The following is a 20,297-nucleotide window of genomic DNA, read 5'->3' as shown; positions in this document are numbered from 1 at the left end:
ACTAGGAACTAACTATTCCTGATGCTGGGTTTCCATGGTGACACAGGAATCTGCCAGACAATGATATGTCTGCCAGGAATACTGTCTGAGCTTTGGGTCCTTTGACCACTTCTATAGCTATATACAGTATGTGTGTGTGTGTGAAGAGAGATCCAATGAGACTAAATGTCTGAGTGTCACATAAATATCGACTGCCTCAGTGTACTCCACCACCTGAGCTGAGAGACGGGAGAACAGAAGGTTGGTTAGATGGTGAGAGACAACAGACGATGGGTCCACAGAACACACCGGAGGCCGTTTTTGAGTGCGATGAGCGTCTGTAAGCATCTCCCACCTCCTCTCTCACAGACTCAGAACACCCCGTCCTTTCCACCTCCTCTCTCACTTCTACCCTTCCTGTAACCATAGAGACCACCGTTGCCTGAAGAGAGGTTTTTCTCCCAGACAGACGGACAGAGTGGATGTACGTGCATAAAAGCACACAGCTCAATTTAGACAACCCGCTCCTCTTGAAAAAAGTCTTCTTTAAAGAGCTTCTTTCAGTCTGTGACATGTATTGTACCTTCGCACAGACGAGAAGAACAACAGGATGTTGACGCCAATCAAAGTACATGCTTGTCATAACAAGCTTGTTGGATAAGGAAGCTTTAATTTCAGTTTGACCATCTGCAGAGTTATGCATGGAGAATGCAGATCGCAGGCTAGTTTTGTTGCAGAGCATAGTTTTTTAAGGTGGAGCCTGCGGGCCAATGGTGACCCTCACAAACATTTTGTACAGCCCTCAAATGAAACATGAAATGCACGCGTTGTATTTCAAACATCTGTTCAATCAATTTCAGTGTTTTCACTTTAAATAGCCTACTTTAAGGCTGGACTCGCTTTTAGACTATACATTCGCATACTTGAGCATGTACTCTGCATGTTACTGGAGGGCACACCAGAGAACTTAGACCATACTTGACTTTTTGGTTTATGTGATGTGTTATGACACATCATACAGATGATAACTGTAGACCTGATCTATAACCTTGTCTAGTAGCCTACTGACCCTGCTACATCTCTAGACTGTGTTATGGATTTTTTTTTCTGGGTGTATAGTAGTAGTTGTGGTGTTATCTTGGGGTTTAAAGTCTATCCACCAGCATGAGTTGGGCAGAATGTGAGACAGACTCAGGCACTTCTGATGAACTATGAGAGTGTCTCTAATTCTCCTTGGCCAAGCGTCAATAAATAATACAGCATAAGACATCAGAGGCTCCCGAACACTTTCTTCCCTCCTGACCTCACCATTGACCTTTGACTTCAGCAATTTCTCCACAACAGACTGCACACATAGCGTTAATATCTGAGGATGTGCACAACCAACACTCCAAACGAACGTAGGATTTGCAAGTCAGCCATCATATGCTCACAAACATAGTCAAAAACAAGTACAGCCCCCGGTTTAATACACTACTTGGCTACTTTGTCAAACTTCTACCTCCCAACAAGTGTTAGGTTAGATAAAGACAACTTGTAGAGAGATACTGGTTTCATGGTGTAATGGGTAATACATTGTGTCATCAATAATAGTGATGCTTGGTAAAATTAGGAATTAATGTGGTAAATTAAAGTGGTAATGTGTTGATAAGTCACCATTGGTAAAAACACTTACTGTAACTTTTGAGAAGAAAATTAATCTGCAAAATTAAAATATCTGCAAACAGGGGAATTTGGTGCTCAATGAATTTAATATTAGCCATTATGACACCAATCACAAATCCTACAAGTTCATAGGTTTCCGTAAGTATCCCTCAGTCATATGCTGGCTCCCTAAACTAGCATCAGTCATGAAAACTTTGAGAACTCCTGTTGTAGAGGTTGCTGTTTGGATCTCTTTGTTTATGTCAGTGGTTCACTAAAGTCCCACCCTGTGTGTGACCCGGTCAGGAAGTATAAGATCAGTCTTCTTCTTCTCTCAGGGGCCCCATGTTCTACATTTGGTTCCCAATCTCTGGGTTGGATTGGTGAATACCAGCTGTGAAACATTCAGTCCCCTTTACTGAGCTTCTCGCTTTTGTGCAGACCTGTTCTGTAGCTCCCTCCTCCAGCAGCTCCGGAGACCCATTCCTGATCACTGACTCATAAAAAAATAAAAAAAATAAAAATGCTTTTGACATTAACAGTCGCCACAACACACGCAATAAGGCGAGCTTCAGGCTGCAGAAGTGCAGCATGATTATTATTGAGATGGCACACAGCAACAGAAGCGGTGAACTGACAAGGATGATTAAAATGTGAAAATTGTCTTGGATGCACAGTACAGTGTGGAGGTCTGAATTACAATCTGCCTTTATCCTCACATTGTCCAGTATGTACCATTTGTGTATTTAAGTCCAGTTATACACCAGCATCAACAACACGACATGCCTGCTCATTTAGTAATACCAACGGTGTCAGCAGCTTGGAATCACACACTACTTAATAAGGAAGCCAAGTGGTGTAGCACATTGTTCGTCGTACTTCGTGTACTTTCTAGTGTGCGTGTGCTTTTTCAGAGACAAATGAAACAGCCAGAGTTCATGGTCAAGAAGATTTAAGTAGCTGAGCAAACGAAACTAAAATCTCTTTGGCAGAAACAAGGAAAGCACTTTTGGCTGAACATTAAAATAATACTGGCAAATGTTCTCTTACTAAACATGTATTCAGCCACTGTATCGTACAGTAGCTAGGATTGATTATGGATTCTAGATTGTAGCTTGTAGAAAGCTGGAGATGTATCAGTCGTTGAACACTGCCTACCAGCTTTCCTGGTATGTCCCCCCACCCCATTTTAAGAAGGTACTACTAAACTTATAGATTAGATTAGATATGTCCTTCAACTTCCTCCAAATAGTCTGTGGACCCTCCAACCTTTTCCTGTTAGATTCCACATAGCGGTGTGAAAACTCACACCTAAAACTCAAAAAGTGTTGAATTCTGATTCATGAATTATGCTTCAATAAATACGAGCAACTTTCTCTCAAACTAAGAACAGAACAGGCAAGTTATATATATAAAAGATCAACAAGGCATAAACATGAGAAAAGAAAGCAAAGTGCGAGTAAAGATCAGAAGTTAGCACATGACATTTCTTGTGCTCCTGCAGGTTTTTCATGACACTTGAACATTAACCAGTCAAGAAGTAGATTTCACAAATGCGCAGCGAGCGCTGATGAACAGTCAGCTTCTGTCACATGAAGTCCCGACGGATAAAATGCGTAGCTCTTGTTGATATAAACAGTGTTAGCGATTCACTACTTGAAAACAATGTGCTCCAGAAAGATTTTCTCTGTGCAGAACAGAGGTTTACTGTCACTGCGATTGCCACAGAGAACTAGCGATCCTGAATCTTCAGCCTCAGTGTCAGGTTAATTCATGGCTAACGGATAATGTGCAGGTATCTGAGTTCAGGGTATAGGAGGTTGGCAAGCAGGGCCAGCAGTCGGGGTCCATCTCTGAGACAGTGTCCTGGGTAGCGGATGAACTGGACAGCTTTATTCACAGAGTCCTCTAACTCAGCGTATTGTTTATTGCTGGGCATGGCCTCCAACATCCCCAATGTCTGCATCCACAAAAAGAACGGAAACACGAGTTATTTTTAGGAGATAATTGCAGACTAGAAAATGAAAACACTGTATTTGCAGTTTTTTTTTGTTGTTGTTGCATACTTGCTGTGCTTTCGCAGAGAGCTGCAAGTCACTGGCGGGTTGAAGTCGAAGCTCAGTCTCTGATTGCACCTGGACTGACAGGAATGCTGCCAGACTGCGTACCACCACCCTGAACCTGTGTGGTTATCAAACATGATTAATTAATATCCGTTCCATCTGGCCCACAGGTGTTATCAATAACTAATAAAAATGTAAGCTTACCTATTAGAAACAGGGGACCTCTTCCCCAGGCCTATAGCTCCTAACAGCCCAGAGTTCAGTCTTTCTTCTCCCAGCTGAAGAAGTCTGGTTTGCAACCTCAACAGACCCATGACAACTCCTGACACTTCAGTCTGACCTGACTGTGGCTGCAGCTGCTCCGCTGACAGATTCAGTGCTTTGTGCCACCAAAGAAACAGCTTGGCTTCATCACCTGGACCACTGCACAGACACAACACGTTGTACACTTACAGAGCACACACACACTGACATGCTAAACTGACTTATAAACACGGGGGTCAAACCTGGGGAAGACCTGAGTGGTCCATGTGTTGATTAGAGCCAGAGTCCTCCTCTCATTGGCTGCTGTGTATTCAGTGTTGAGGCGCTGTAGGATGAAGGCGTAGAGTGTCAGGAAGCTGCCTCCTGATTGGCTCTCAGAGAGGAAGTCATCCACTGTGAGTTCAGGCACCTGCAGAGACGCCAACACAGGACCCCAACCTACAGACTCCTCGTCAGCTGAAATGAAAACACAGACAGACAGTAGGGGAAAAAAAACATGTGAGTCCTTGATATTAAACTATCTATCCTAAAATGGAAAATGCTGTGACAGTAAGGTATAAATAGAACAAGCTGACAACTTTCCAAGGACAAAAAAAAGCAATCCTCAGTTAAATAAAATGTGTGCCAGAAAACACCCAGACTGTAAACTTTGGTTACCATGGTTGAAGTACGCTGTAATGCATGCCTCCATGATGCGTGTCATGTGCCGCACTGATGCGAGACAGCGAGAGCAAGCCGTCAGCAGAGGCAGAATAGGAAAGCCCCTCCCCTTCCTGTCCAGCCAGGTAATGACATGAGCAGCGAGTGCCTCGCCGGTCGACACACCCACTCCATTCAGTAACGCCAGAGTGTCGCTGAACAGGCCGCAGAACGCCATGTGCCTCTGCTCCAAACCCGTCTCTGTAGAGGACAAAAGGAGGAAGAGGTTGAAAGAATTTGCTACCGATGGTTGATCATGTTGTTGATGAAGACTTCGAGGATGACTCACCAGGTGGATTGAATGTGACGACGCCCTCCAGAAGTGTCTCCAGCTGAGCCTCCAGGCTGCTGAGGCTGATGCTGCCTCCTTGCTCCAAAGTCACCAAAGACTGCACACACCAGCACACGTACGCTGCAGCCTTCAGCGTTTCCTCCTGACAGATGGAAACGATCGTGTCAAAGCAGAAAAAGATAAATGAATACACACACAACTTTGTCATTTATAACAAGACACACAAGCAGAGTATCATTCCCCAAACTAAGAGGTTCTATCTTAAATGTCAAAGCACTATTAAGACTACTATTTAGATTCTCTGAATTCATATTTAAACATTTCATCGTATTATATAATAATATTACTGGATTATATTCAACTCATCTTACTGCCAAGCCTTACTTAAAGGCATTTGTTGCTGATATTTACAGCAAGTTTCATGTTTTTTTGTTGGTATGAATGTATCTAAGTAGTGCCTACTGTATGTTTGACAGCAAGGATATTTTTAGGAGTTAAACTGGTAAAAATGAATCAGGAAATTCCATTGCTACATCTCCTGTGTACAGTATAGCTTGGAAGTGTGCTGGCAAAATCTGTTTTACTTTGGAACACGATCAAGCGTCGTGTAAAAAACCTTCTGCTGCTCTACATTAACAGCAACTATAACTATAAGTGTTACATTTATGTAATTTGGCTGAGTGATACAGAGCTGCCCCCCCCAAAAAAAAAAAAACCTGGATTGTTTAAGTCTAAACTTAAAGCGAACGCTCCCAGTTTCCCACTCTGTAACTGCCTGGGGGCAGTATGCATGCAGATACATGAGAAGCATGAATTCTTGTATTCTGCAGCATTAATGCTCCTCTGTATAAGTAGTATCTCCTTTCACTATATACATGTAGATTGATTCTGTGAGTTGTAAGTGGCTAAAGAATGTTTTGTCAATTCATTTATGGGGTTATGAATAAATGTAGTGCCTAATTTATGAAATATATGTGATAAATAATTAGTGGATATGTTCTGTGCCAAATGTCTGGGCTTCAAACCTTGACTGGGCTGCCACCTGGTACATACACAACAAAAGTTTTTGGAGGTTAAATCAACGTTAATATACTGTAGCTGTAAACTGGACCTCAAGAGGTTCACGATGCCTTATTAAACTGTGATTTGACTTGTAAAACAAACAGCACTGTGATGTCTCACCCTGTGTGGAACTTCATTAGGGCGGGGATGGAGCCCAGCAGCACTACGCAGTGATTTCAGCAGCAGCTGAGGCGAAGAATCAGCAGTGAGGAGCACGGAGGGAGGGTAGTGGGTGCTAACATATCCCAGAATGCCCTGGTATGAGGACAGGTCCAGTTGGTGCCAGGGCAAAGAGGTGGACTGGACCAGTAAACTGAGCAGAGGGGAGTCCTGGAGGTTGAAGAGGAAAGAAAAATAGGATGAATGAAGAAGTGGGAAGAAGTCTGACCCGGATGTGAAACCGAAATATTCTGGACTTGCCTGTTTATTCAGGAGTTGTTCCTCCTTTGCTAGAAAAACTAGCATGTACAGCAGATAGACTAACATGGTGTGTGACTCCTTCTGAGTGTCCGGTAGAGTTGGATATGATGTAGAAGTTGGGGGCGTTTGCAAGAAGTCACTGAGAACACTGACCCAGTTAACTTCACATAACACCTCTCCGAGAAAGAGGAAGCAGCTCTTGGGGCTTCCTCTCTCCACCTGCAGGCACAGAAAGAAGCATTAAATTAACACAAATAAAAAAAACAAAAAAAGATGTCTCAACTGACTGACTTTTACACTACATATGTCATTCACCCATTCACACACATTCATACACTGATGGCGAGGACTTTGGGGTTCAGTATCTTGTCCAAGGACACTTCCAAATGCAGACTGGAGGAGCTGGGGATCGAACTGCCGATCATCTGATTAGTGGACAACACGCTCTACCTCCTGAGCCACAGCTGCTCATTCTGATTATGTTTGACTACTTAAAGGTAATATCTTGAAAATAACAAGACTATCCCAACTAGAAATGAATGGGCAACATGTTTTGAATAATGAAAACAGCAGCTTTCTGATAACGTCTGTCCCTTTCTGGTATGCTTTCATCATTCATGGATAAAAACGCATCATTATCAGACTTAGGGATTAGATTTTCATATATTTTTATCTGTACATATTCTGTATTGTAGCCTCAATAGATCCACCTGGATCTAGAGATACTGTTTTGTTTTCAGGAAAAGGGTGTCGGGACTATAATTACAGCAAGTCAGGCTATTAATAGAAGCTAGGGGCCACTGACCCAGGTCTCAAATTAACAAACTCCCGTGCGTCATGCCTGTCTAGACTTAGTGTGCAGTGTTGAGGGTTGAGGGGGTTAGCAGTCTCTCACATTGAAGAGCTGCTCCATTAGCTGAGTGTCAGGGTGCAGGTGTCTCCAGGGCAGGCTGTGGAGGTGTGTGTGGTAAAGGTAGAGAAGGTACTCAGGTGTACGAGGAGCGGTGCAGCTCTCACAGTACTGCATCATACACAGCCACAGTGCACCTCTCTGGCCGGGCAGCAGACGATCTGCAACGTACATGTACACAACATTATTTATATAACTTCAATCGTACAAACAACAAACAGCAGTATTTTGTGGTTTGCTGGGAACCCACCTCTGAATTTGTGATGCAGCGTGTCGGTGAGTTGAGTGTACAGGCCAACCAGGCATCCGGCTGTGCTCGCATCTGTCTCCAGCCAGGGGTAACACTTGAGGTTACTGAGACAGAGAGACACTGATATTGACTCCAGCTTTTCATTTTCTTTACCCTGGAAAGCGCTAAACTATTCGCTGTGTGTATCCAGCAGGAGAATCGCAGCACAAACCTGTGGCCACACCAGAGACTCAGAAGTAAACAATGTTTTCTTTTCTCTCTCGGCTGTGTCATGTTTCTGGTTTATTTTGTGTAATGTATTGTGTGCTTCAGAGTAAGCTATCAGATCTGCTGCTCTCTCTGAAGTCTGTCTCACATCTGCTTCAATGACAACAGTTCCCTGCTAGCTGAAACCAACGACTTGCTTCAGAGCTGAGGCTTACCCGCCATCCTCGGTGTCCAGAGGAAAGATCCAAGGCTTGAATAACTTCACAATCTTACTGTGTAGGTCCTGCAGAGCTGTGAGAGTGCAAGACACAATTGACTTTAATAAGCATATACCAAAATCAGCTGAATTTAATTAATGATTCATCATGTGGCATTTACCTTTCATCGTTTTGCTGCTGCCCACTGGCTCTCTGGCACAACTGTTGAGCTGCACGCTGATCAGACAGCCAATCAGATGCTCCCAGAAGCAAACAACCTCAGTGATGTAAGGAGTCCAGGCTGAGTAGAGGCCGAAGCTGCGGAGGTCTGGCTTACTGAGGCGACTCCGCAGGAAGTAATCACTCAGCCAAGTAACTGTCTCATCCACCTGTTGGCAAACAATAAAAATGCACAGCGAGGTTCGATAATAATTCATCTTTAAGCATCATAAGCTTTAAGGGCTCGGATAGAACGACATGTTAGCGATTATCAGACAAAAGTTTGAATCTGTTAACACCAACGTTCGCTACCTGCTGAGGGGAGAGGCTGATCGGGGATCTGTAGGTAGAAGCAGGCGGTCCAGCCACACGGCCGGAGACATCAGTGGTGCTGAGCACTTGTTCAGCTTTGCTCTTGGTTTGGCGGGATGGAGGTAAACAGCCCAGCACCCGTAGAGTCACCTTCCAGCACTCAGGACTCAGTAACTGATTTGAGGAGCCTGATGACATTCAAATCAAACGCCTTAATTAAATATTCTTGCAATAAAAGTACCGTATTCGATCTTTGCTTGATGATTTAGATTTGTGGCTTTATTCGGAATCATTTCATCATACTGTACTGTTAATAATGAACCGAAATTTTTGATAATGTCTTTATAAAACACACAAGTAAGACACACTTGATTCACAGCATTGATGGCATGATTCAACTACATTTTAGTTATGTTAATTAATTATTTAATGTTTCATTGGTGGGAAGATGAGTAGGAGGCATTCTTCCAGAGCCATGAATGTGTTTTGATGAATCACAGGAGGACGTTTTAAAGCAGTCCTCGCTCCTAAATGAATTATCAGACAATGTGTAACATGGCAGACAAAAAATGAAAATGATCATTCGAGTTGTGGCTTTAAGAGTGGGTAATTATTTGAATCATCCTTTATACAGAGACACACACACACACTTACTGGTCATGAGCAGACGCAGGCAGTCACTGTAGTGATCAGGGAAATGGTGGCGTAAAAGCCAAGTCCAGTGTTTGGTGAAGAGGTGAAAAGGCGTGAGAAGTTCAGGCTCAGGATCTCGGCCGCAGACGCAGAGAGCTCCGTGGACCAACTCCAGCAAACGGGTTCGCTCCGAAAACACAGGATGGGCATCGTTCAACCAGTGAGACAAATCAAACTGCAGCGGGGGAAAGAGAAGTGATTAGGTGATTTAGGTGTATATCGTCTTTCTTCAGTGTGTTGCATTTGTGTCTTGGCTAACCTTTGTGAGGAGCATGAAAATGACGTCAGCGGTGTCGAGGTGTAAGGACGTCACCACGTCTTGGTAGAGAAAGACGAGTTGATTGGGCGCTGCGTTGGGAGTGAAGAACGGGGAAATGAGTGGACAAAGACGCCTCTGTTCCAGGATGGTCTTCAGGACACGGCCACATTCCTCTGCATTGCCCTGGATGAACACCTAGACACAAAACAAAAAAGCATGACAAGAGAGTGAACCTGACCCCCTTTACCAATCAATAATGTCTATTTGCTGTGTCTTATTTCTGACTCTGGGTGTTTATTCAGGATTTATTGATTAACAGCTAACTTCAACAATGTTTGATACAAATCTTGTACTGCTTTGTGTGTGGGTGCGCACCTGCCCCAGGATCTCCACACACGAGGAGAGGTACTGGCGTGTTGGTGGATGTCGCAGCGTGTCTTCACACACATAGGAGACTACCTGGTAGAAGGCAGACACGCCAACATGGTGCACTGCCGGTGATTTCTGTGCCTTGTACATATTCACCAGAGATCTAAGGATGTAAAAATAGCCCATGCATTAGTCAAAACATTTCTTTTTTAATCATTCGTTTTAATTTCAGTAGCACAATCTGTTCATACTGACGTGATAAAGTTCTCAGTGTGGACAGCAGCCTGGGCCAGACTTTGAGGTGGAGGAGCCATGGAGTCCGTTTGAAGCTTCTTGATGTCTCTGCGCAGTGATGTTATTTGAGTCTGCACTGCCTCCTGTCTCTGGACACGCTCACACTATGAAGTTACAGACATCGCACATAAACATTAAGAGATCGCAGCAAAGACTTTCTGAGATGTACAAAAATGTGGCCTGTATGCGATTCTGGCGGTCGTACTGTGACAGTGATGTTTGCCGGTCCCTGGCAAGGCTGCCCTCCCTTCCCTTTACACTCCAGGGTCATGGTGACCTGCTCTGGTTGGTTCTTATACAGCAGAGGAAGGCTCTCCAGCAACTCCTGCTCCATCGCCACCTGCTGGGCTTCACGTGCCACTGCAATCCTGACAACAGCATAAACATGCATTTCGTGATCAGTGTGTATCTTTGTATATGTATGTTTGTTTGTGTGTGTTTATATGCTCTCCAGGTACCTGGCCTGGTCCTGCAGGATGGTGAGATCCTGCTGTACAAGTTCAGCAGCAGCTTTAGAGTCAGTGAGGCAGGAGCTGGGGACTTCAGCTACCGGAGCCTTCTGCTTCTGCAGCTCCGGTGGTGGATGAGGAACTGGATGCTTCTGCAGGTTGGACAGGATACGCTCCCTTGCTGCACGCAGAGACACACAAAGCACAACATTAACTGGGTGTTTATGTTTCTTGTGGTCATCGTTATCAGACATTCATAACTGCATGTCTGCTGAAGTTAAACTTTACATAATCCTTTGGATCTAGAGTATGAGTTTTGGCTCTGTACCATTGCTGAGGCTGGTGTAGTCAGTGAAGCCAGGGTTTTGAGCCTGCAGGAAGGTTGGCTCACTCTGCACCTTTTCCCACAGAGACAGAACCTCTCTCTCATCATACTGCAGACGCTCCTGGTCCACATACTCCAGCCACAGTTCCTATAACAAAACACAAATTCAAATGTACGAGCTAACACACCACAACAAGATTTGACTAACCTGTTACAACCACAGTAACACATGTTTTTTATTCATGAATGCATACACACTCACTCACCTGCTGCCGCTGCATGATCTGTGCAAGTCTGTGTGCTTCATACTCGGGAGGAAGAGATGGAAGGTATACTTCCTGCTTCTGCAGAGTCTCGTCATCCAACCATACGGCAAATACACCAAACAACCTGTAGGCAACCAATCAGCTGAGATCTGAGAGCCTGCTAACACATTAAATGCTGCCAAACGACAGGAAGTAATGTAAAGGATCAGTGACCTACCTGACCAGCTCTGTGTGTAGCTGAGGAGAAGTGAGGTAAGGGGGACGGGGATTGTCGGGGCTTTCGTCACCCTGGCTGTCTGATGAAGGCGTGTGTGGCGGGGGCACCCTGAGGGCCTGGCTGGCAGCGTGGTGGAAGTCAGACACCTCCTGTATTCTCTGTCTTAGGTCTCTGAGCAAATTGGTCTGAGAAGAGGCCTGGAAGAACCTTCGGCCGATACATCCACCTGCAGCCAGCCTGGTGGACAACACACAGACGTAGTTACTTCTCATGGATTCTGTCTATTTCCTGGTTTCTCTGTCTAAAGATAGTAATGAGTGTGTGCATCGTACCCATATTCAGGTCCAGGCTGTCTGAGGTAGAACTGTAGGAACTTTTGCCAGACCAGGGGAATGAGTGGGTGGTCAGGAGGCGTGGCCAAAGCCTGAGAAGCCCAACGGTACACCTGCAGCCGCTGCAGAGATGGTGCCACTGGCAACTTCAGCTTCTGCTGTGCCTTCTGACTCAAACACAGACACACTGTTAACACCATCTACATACTGAATTTAGGATTATAAACTAGGCTACTTTGATACCACTGCACTGCACAATGCATTTTAACACTTTAACCTTCCATGTATGTGTCTGTATACCTTTAAGGCTTGTTCTGGGGAAACGCTGGGGTCTGACAGCAGCTCATTTTCAACACAGCGTCTCAGCTGAGAATCATCCTCAAATACGCCCTCCATATTCAGCACCAGCCAAGCGAACCATACCTACAAAGACACAGACACCAACAAAGTCTGTCAGCACTCAGAACTTTACGAACATGATCAAGAGCTCCAGCGCATCATGTTGGCGGAGGAGGGATGTTTACCTCCGCGCTCAGGGATTGGCCCTCTATGAATGAGGGCGTGGCATTTCCAGCAATCCAGCCAACCAGAGAGGAGAGCAGACCCCTATCTCCGTGGTAACCCAAGGCATTCTATGGGTATGAAAATGGAAAAATTTTGATTGTCACTGCGGCTCCCTGAAGTTTTCCTGATGGAAACATTTTACAGGTTTATATTGTTCATCATCCCTCAGCACTAACGTTCTTACTGTATCCCATTAAATATTTTATTAATCTTCATAATGTTACTAAAGGCACTTCTAAATTCAGCATCTGCACCTGTGAGACCTGCGATAGTCTTTAAATAATGCAAACTGCCAACACGACTGAGTAAATACCTTATGCTGTTGGTACAGAAGTTTCTGCACACACTCCTCCTGATGGTGTGTGAATGCAGCACAGCAGAGCTGATCCATGAGGAAAAGGACTGTTTTGTCCCGGTACCACTGGTTCTGCTGAGTCAAAATCCCAACCCAAAACTCCAGCACTGCTGCAGCACCGACACGACTGGGCTGTGAACTCTCCACCACGTGACTCTGGAAGATAAAACACTCAAACACTCATTTATATCCTCTTTAGTTTGAAGATGTGAGGACTAAAAAAAACACGATTCCTTCTATCCACTACTGATTCTTATTGTAATTTTCCATCTTTTTTCCTGGATCCTCACAATTGTATGTGATGCCTGAAGACCTGAAGCAAAATGTTTATGATTAAAACTTATTGTGACGAACCTGAATGACACTGTTCAGCAGCCGGACATTGTCTCCATAGGTGGTTCCAGTGAGGAGTGGTGCCACCCGGTGAGTGACCTGCTGCGTCACGCCTTGAGGACACACGCTGTCGTACTGCAGGAACAACTGGATGCAGCTTACGAACCTGGCACAAACAGGGGGGAGAACAGTTGGAGATAGATAGATCTGCGATAATAATAGTCTTTCACAAGCTGTGCGTGTGTGTGAAGGATGTGTCTTTCTTACTGAGAGTTGTTGAGCAGGTAGAAGCTGAGAGGGTAGGTTGGGGGTAGGATGTTGTCCAGAAGATGCACAGCTGCTCTCAAGTGGCGAGACTGAATCAAACTTTTCAACAACCCGACTCCATCGGTACAAAAGTGTTCCAGACTAAAAAAAAGTAATTTAAATTCCATAAATATATCAACCACAAGTATTAACTAAGCAGTAGAAATAGTCTGAGTGAATGTGTACAAACCTATGCCCCACTTGTGTCATGGCAATGGACAGGTAGCATCCAATAGGAATGCCTGCTTTCACAGCCCTGATAACGGAGTGCATGCTGGGACTGTGTGTAAGCTCTGGAGGTGGATTGGACGTCAAAGCAGGGACAGACCAGGCTGCTTTAGGGTTCTGGGCATTGCCGTGGAGCTTCAGCCTTAGCAACAGTTGCCAAGCCCACTGACTAAAGGATGCTTCAGGAGATACTCCCAAACGAAGGACACTGGCAAGGTACGACACCTGAAGGAAGGAAGTAAGAGAGAGAGGACGATGGACAAACACACAAAGCAATGCTGGATGCAGTGATGAAGTCTCTGTGGTTCACAATAAACGTCTGTGAGTGCAGATGTGTCACCTGTTTGATTCCCTCTGATATGAGGCCACTGTACGGTTTGTCAGTAAGATACTTCTGATAGGCTTCAGCCACCAGCAGAGCCACTTCACTGTGGAGTGATGAGGACAGGGCCAAGGAGCCATCCTGCAACAGGAAACAGGTTTAACAACAAACTCACAGTTAAATTGAAGAAGATATTTTTTAATGTATTGTAATTGACTACCTGTGTGTAACCCCAGTTCAGACCCTCCAGTATGACACAAGCCAGCCGGTTCTCCACAGCAGACAGGGGATGCTGGAGCAACCACGTCCCGATCACACAGATCTCCTCAGGCCGTGGCCGCCACAGACTCAAAGGCAGCTCTTTGCACAAATACAGAGCCACCTAACACACACAGAATAAACAAAAACTCATGAATCGAGCTCTGCTACATTATATATTTTGCTCTCAATGTAGACAACTATGCGTGCAGTTAAAACCCCTAGAGTCTTAATAGAATAGTAATACCAACCATTCCTACGGTCTGTATGGTCTCTCTCAGTCTCTCTAGGAGCACAGACACAACGTAGGGATGGACTGTTGCTATGGCAGCGAGCAACTCTCTCCCGACTTTAGAGTAAGTTTCTCTCGTGGAGACGCTCACATAAGACACCTGGAGCAAAAATAAGAAAAGAGATGTCAAAGAACAAGGTAAGTGCTGAATGTTATCCCTGAGAGTCTTCTCTTTGCTTTCCTCTATTTTTAGATTGGTTACGATAGACAGTAATGCAGTTTATTTGACATCTTATACATCTATACAGCTTTAACGTACCTGGTAGATCAGCAGGGTTATGGTTGTGATGAATGCAGGGTCAGAGTGCTGAGTAGGTGTGGCCATGTGTGCTAGTGCGGTGAGGAGGGAGATGCCATCAGAGCTGTTAACCTCACACAGCCAGTGTTCAAACCTCGCTTGATGCTCTGGGTCTGTAACAGACACATAAAACGGTACCACATCAGACTGAAAGACATATACCTGAATACCTGATTTTAAAATCTATCCAATAGATGTACCAAATGTCTCAGAGTTGAAGTAGTTAAAAAAAGATCAATTCAATTCAAATTCTTGGGGCAAAAAGGTATTTGTACAAATTGTACATGTGTGTATACTGATACCTCTAAGAGCCTGGATGCAGGAGTGTGTGTCACTAGCAGCGCCAAGTGTTTCCAGTCCTGCTGTCTCTGCACACTGCATAACATAAAGGACCCTCCAAAGCATTGAGCTAGACAGAGTCCCGTAAGGCATCTCGGACATAAACAACCAAATGCCCAACCTGTGAGAGAGACCACAAAACATAAACGTGAAGCCCGTAAAGTAAATAATTTCCAGTTAAAATAGAAAATCGAGCCTGATTCCTCACCTTTTGTTTCTGAGTACATGCAAAACAGCTCTCAGGAAGAGATGGTCGTACTCCAGCTGTAGTTTGTCCAGAGACAGAGTGTGAGAGCTGGATCCACCAGCACCAGTTAAACTCACATACTGGGCCCAGTGATCACTGACATAACACACCGTCATTCTGAGGAAAAAGACAGAAGACAATATTATTAATCATGTTATATACTGTGTTTATTTATAGTTTTTGTGTGTTCTGATTGGTGCACTGACCGTATGATGTGTCCTATCCGTTTAACTAGCTGTCTGTATCGTGCTCTGTTGTAGGTTTGTAGTCCAAGGGCGAGAATTTCAATAAGTGAGGAAGCAAAGCCAAAAACACGCATCATCTTCTGACTGGATCGGGCCAGGGGTTCGTACACACCTAGAGGGAAAGTAGCATGTCAGCTCATGCGGTGAGTGATACAACAGACAGACAGACTGACTTCCTTACCTGGTTTGCTCATGCCCAACATGTGTGAATAAAGTTGCTGGAATGGGAACTGGGTGAGCAGGGAGATGAGATCCTCCTCGCAGAGCAACAACCAGCTGCTCTCTGGGTCCTCATCCTAAACCCAGAGAAGACAGGAGCAATGCAAATAGAAGAGAAATGACCACAAACTGCATTTTTTTTTTCAGAAAAGAGGTCATCACTGACTCTATTTTCCACAGTTTTTAAAGGCACTTTCTATATAAATTGGTAATAACAGATCATTCTATAAAAAAACATTGAAAATGTTACATAATACTCATATTACTGTATCCTAAAATGGTACCATTTTAGAAAATGATATGCTTCCTGAAGGTTTACAAAACAAAGTGGACAGACATAATATTTAAACGGTCAAAAGTGTTCATTTGGCAACCTTTTTACAGCTTTGAATGTTTTTTATTTTTTATTTTCTGTAGATATAGATAATTATATATTATATAGATACGTAGATAATATCATTATCATGAATTCTTTTGTAGTCTGATATGGTAAGCTTTGTTTCTTTTCCAAGAATGCCCATACCTCCTCTCCGCCTTCATCCACAAGTGTCCAGTTGCCAGACTCAGGTTCAGAAGCTCCCGAGCTCTGGCTCTCACATGGCTTCAGATGTCCCAGAAACTCTGCACGGTGTCTGAGTCAAAACACAGAAGCCACTGGTTAGAGATGTGAGGGTGTTAGCCTGTGAAAGGATGACCTGGATTCTCATTTCACAGTGGGTCGGCGAGAAAAGGGTAATTAATAAAAGGAGCTCCTGTATTTACCTGGCAGGCGACATTAGGATGGCCAGAGCTTGCATAAAGTGCTGTACTCCACAGGTGTTTCCCAAAACTTGGATCTGAAGAAGAAAACTCCAGTCAGTGTGTCCAACCATTGACATGACAACAGTAAATGAAAGATTGTGTCCTTAACCAACCTGAAGGAAGGGTGCAGCCCACTTGCCAACCCCGGCAGGACAGCACAGAAGATGGCACAGGAGGTACAGGTGCTCTCCTGACCCTTCAACACGCAGCAGGACTGCCACCTGGAGAGTGCAGCAGAAGCGTGTGAGGAAACACAACAACAAAATAAATCAATGGAATATGGAGTAAAATAAACGGTACAGTCTTTGTGAGTGAATACCAATCTATCCAGCCAGTGATGGATGTCTGTCTGGAACTGTGTGTCATCCAGGACTCTACGTGTGAAGCTAAACAGGACGCTGATGGCTTCTTTCAGGGGTTGGAGAGAACAAGGCTGTGTTTGGCTGCCGGAACAATCTGATAACAAAAGCAAACAAATAAAAAAACGGATGCAGGATATGTACTTAAGAAGTATTATGCATGAGAGGTATGTCTGTAACAGGCACATTATGGTATGAATTTTGTACGTCGCTCACCTTTTAGTAGGCGATATAAGTATGATTCCACCTGGAGACGTGACAGCAGAGCAGTGTACGCATGTAGCGCCACCTTCTGGTGGAGCAGCTCACTGCGAGCTTCAAACAGTCTCCTCAGCTCACCTAGCACACTCTGACTGAAGTCTGCCTGCTGGAAACGGTGGTACCCACACACCTTAGACTGATCTGCACAGACACCCTGAGAAGGAAGAAATTGTCGTTACACATTAGTTAAGAGTTTTCTCTACAAACTGCATTTCTACTTTGAATCTAATCAACACACCTGTAGTGTAAGCTGCTCATCTCTGAAGCTCCAGAGACGATTCTGCGTGCTCTTGCAGTCAGAGGACTGAGTGTGTAGCTGTGTGTGTGACTGGGTCAGCTGTCTACGACAACGCCAGTAGTTCTGCAGCAGTTCGGTCAGCTCGTGGTTCTCCTGTCGGGCTAGAGCGCAGAACTGGGCTGCACAAACTTCGACACCCTCTAACCACACTCGCACACCTCCGCTTGGCTCCCAGACGCTCAGCTGCTCCAGTGAGAACGGCTGCCGAAGAAAAACACGAGGTGAGAGACGTCATCTAACTTGTTAATGCATCTGTACATCTAAGGACACAGTCTATTAATAATTAACTCATTCGAATAACCATCAAACCACACTGGCTCTCTGTTCAACACAGAATCGAGTGCACAGCTTAGCCCCCACTTATCTTTCCAACACCCTCCAGGAGTACATCTCGCTCTCCATGCTCATGCTCAGCTGGTTTTCTGACCATCACCCACCTCACACCTCAGCATCCTGGGTGCTAACGCTTTCATCTGCACCGTCTCCAGCTCTGGAGCTCCTCATCCTGACATATTTGACAGTCTGGCAGCAGAACTGTCTCAAAACCGACTGCTGCATTCAAACTGGCCTACTCAATGTCATGCTCACCATCGCGTGTGTTCCCTTTATCCTTACAGTATTACTGTTTTTATCTGCCCTCCTTATGTCTCTTTTGTTTTGTCTATGCAGGTGTCTGATTGGTTCTTTTCATAACCTCAAAGGTGACCTCAAATAAAATGGATTATTAGGATTATTACTGATGATGATACAACCCCTTTAACAACAAAAAATGTAAATTACCTACCATACAGTCACAGTTATGGTTAGCTCTTCTCATGTCAGTACAGTATGCATGGTTATGAAATTTACCTCTAATGCTGAAATGGTGAACTTGTGTGCAATTGCAATAGAAAAAGACTTCCTGAATAATATTTTGCATGTGCCATCACAACACTGAGAGTCAAATCAAGTCACACAGATGACCTGGCCTTAGTTTATGACATTACCTGAATCTCCGGAGCTGTCTTGGGTAATTCAGGGTAGAGTTTGCTTCTAGAAAGTTCAGCTACAGACTCCAGAGGCTGCAAACTCGGAGGGGAAGACTCCTGCTCAGGAAGTGCCAGCACCGCAGGTCCCTTTTCCCTGTTTTTCACAGATTCCTCACAGAGCTGTATCACGGGGCCCTCCTCCAGTGCTGGGAGGGAGGGATACAGCGCAGGGGCGCTCGGGGCATTTGGGATCTGAAACTGAGTTGAAACACAAGGCTGACTCCATGAACGTGTGTCTTTTTCCAACACAGTGGTCTGTGCTGCAACTTTGAGCTCAGCTCCCTGAGCTGCCACGGCTCCATCCTCCTCTTTTGACTTGGTTGGTGTGAATAAAGTACGTGATGAGGAGGTTTGCTGTTTTTCAGAGGGCAGAGGTGATGGCTGCGTTGTGGTCTCAGGGGGCACAACAGGCTCTTGCTTTTCCTCCTCCTCCTCCTCTGGGTTTTGATATGGCAGACTGAGGGGGATGTCTGTGAAGCCCGAGGCGTCTTCACAGACAGCCGAGGAAACTGTGGCTCTTTTGTCCTCATCTGCCTGCTTCTGTTTCCTGATGAGCTGAAATGATAGAAAAAAGAAGAATTTCCACAGTTAACAGCTTGTGACATCGTTTTCAACATGTGACTAAAGAGCATGAGAGGTAAGGACGTGTCCTGCCTCAAGATCCATAAGTTGTTGGTAAAGAAACACTGCAGAGGTGTGATCACCTGAGATTTCCCACTGCTTTTAGCCTTGCTCTTCTTCGGCCTTACAGCCTCCATCTTAAATGTCAGCTCACACCACAACACACATTGACAATCAGCTGATCGGTGGTGGAAGCTGATCAGCTAAAAACGGCCCTCATGCAACATAAACATCGAGGTCTGTCCGGCGATAAACAGCGAGCTGCTGCCTGTGTTGTCGAGATAAACACGAGTCACTGGTTGTAAACAAAACACTCTCTCACGGCGGTGGCGGAGGAAAGCAAAGCAACACCCGGCACGTGTCTTAGCGTGGAGATAACACCGGGAGAATACATTATTATTATTATTATTATTAAAAAACGAAACCAGTTTTTGCTGCTGAAGCCAAACACCTGAAGAGGTCCGTCCTAACGAGGCTAAGCTAAGCGAAGCTAAGGCGTAGCTGTAATTTCATCCGCCGACGGTCCACTAACTTTTCCGTAATGTCGCTTAAATGTTTAAAAAAAACAAGATTTCAACACGTCGAGGTGAGGACCCGGGCTGACAGCTGGTCAGCTGCTCAGCTGTCAGCTTTGTTTTGTTTTGTTCCAGGAAACCAGCGATCACAATCTGTGACCACGTGACTACTCCACCTCTCCACGGCAAGCCAGAGAGCCCAAAACACACGTGTGCCATAAACACAAACAAAAGTCACACTGACTGGGTTTACACCTGTAATATGACCAGTGGTGAAATGTAACTAAAGTACATTTACTCATGCACTATACTGAAATACAGTTTTGAGGTATTTGTATTTGCACTATGTTTAATATTTACAGTCACTGCACATGTAGCTAAGTCCATAGGGACTTGGCTTGGGAACCAGAGGGTGGCTGGTTCAAGTCCAGCATGGACCAAAAATATGAAAGGTGGACTGGTAGCTGGAGAGGTGCTAGTGCCAGTTCACCTCCTGGGCACTGCCGAGGTGCCCTTGAGCAAGGCGTCGATTCCCTCCAACTGCTCGCTGGGCGCTCCTCAGGGGGGCTGCCCATCACTCCATCATCTCTCTCCACATTGCATGTCTATGAGCCCTTGTACTGCATGTGTGTGTGTGTGTGCCTGGGTTAAAATGCATGTAAAATAAAATAAAAAAAAGAATTTCC

The 20,297-nt window shown here is 44.9% G+C and overlaps 1 protein-coding gene across 1 annotated transcript; it reads right to left on the bottom strand.

Moving 5' to 3' along the window:
• Positions 1-1,711: 1,711 nt before the first annotated feature.
• Positions 1,712-19,791, bottom strand: epg5 (ectopic P-granules autophagy protein 5 homolog (C. elegans)). Its single transcript, XM_019254948.2, has 45 exons — positions 19,180-19,791; positions 18,434-19,030; positions 17,388-17,648; positions 17,105-17,303; positions 16,849-16,985; positions 16,643-16,750; positions 16,491-16,564; positions 16,252-16,360; positions 15,691-15,805; positions 15,471-15,621; positions 15,226-15,381; positions 14,981-15,138; positions 14,640-14,791; positions 14,340-14,480; positions 14,051-14,212; positions 13,849-13,971; positions 13,471-13,733; positions 13,242-13,382; positions 12,996-13,140; positions 12,600-12,797; positions 12,247-12,354; positions 12,023-12,145; positions 11,723-11,889; positions 11,391-11,627; positions 11,174-11,297; positions 10,911-11,055; positions 10,592-10,763; positions 10,339-10,501; positions 10,095-10,237; positions 9,846-10,002; positions 9,471-9,665; positions 9,173-9,386; positions 8,519-8,706; positions 8,169-8,376; positions 8,006-8,081; positions 7,584-7,687; positions 7,319-7,494; positions 6,424-6,642; positions 6,124-6,333; positions 4,939-5,083; positions 4,608-4,850; positions 4,193-4,406; positions 3,891-4,109; positions 3,690-3,804; positions 1,712-3,583 (listed from the first exon to the last, which is right to left on the bottom strand). The coding sequence occupies exons 1-45, from the start codon at positions 19,231-19,233 to the stop codon at positions 3,401-3,403; spliced, it is 7,692 nt and encodes a 2,563-aa protein (XP_019110493.2). The 5' UTR covers positions 19,234-19,791; the 3' UTR covers positions 1,712-3,400.
• Between the last annotated feature and the right edge of the window lie 506 nt (positions 19,792-20,297).

This window comes from Larimichthys crocea, chromosome III (genome assembly GCF_000972845.2).
Source record: "Larimichthys crocea isolate SSNF chromosome III, L_crocea_2.0, whole genome shotgun sequence".
NCBI lineage: Eukaryota > Metazoa > Chordata > Actinopteri > Sciaenidae > Larimichthys > Larimichthys crocea.
This window is presented reverse-complemented; position numbering and strand designations above follow the sequence as displayed.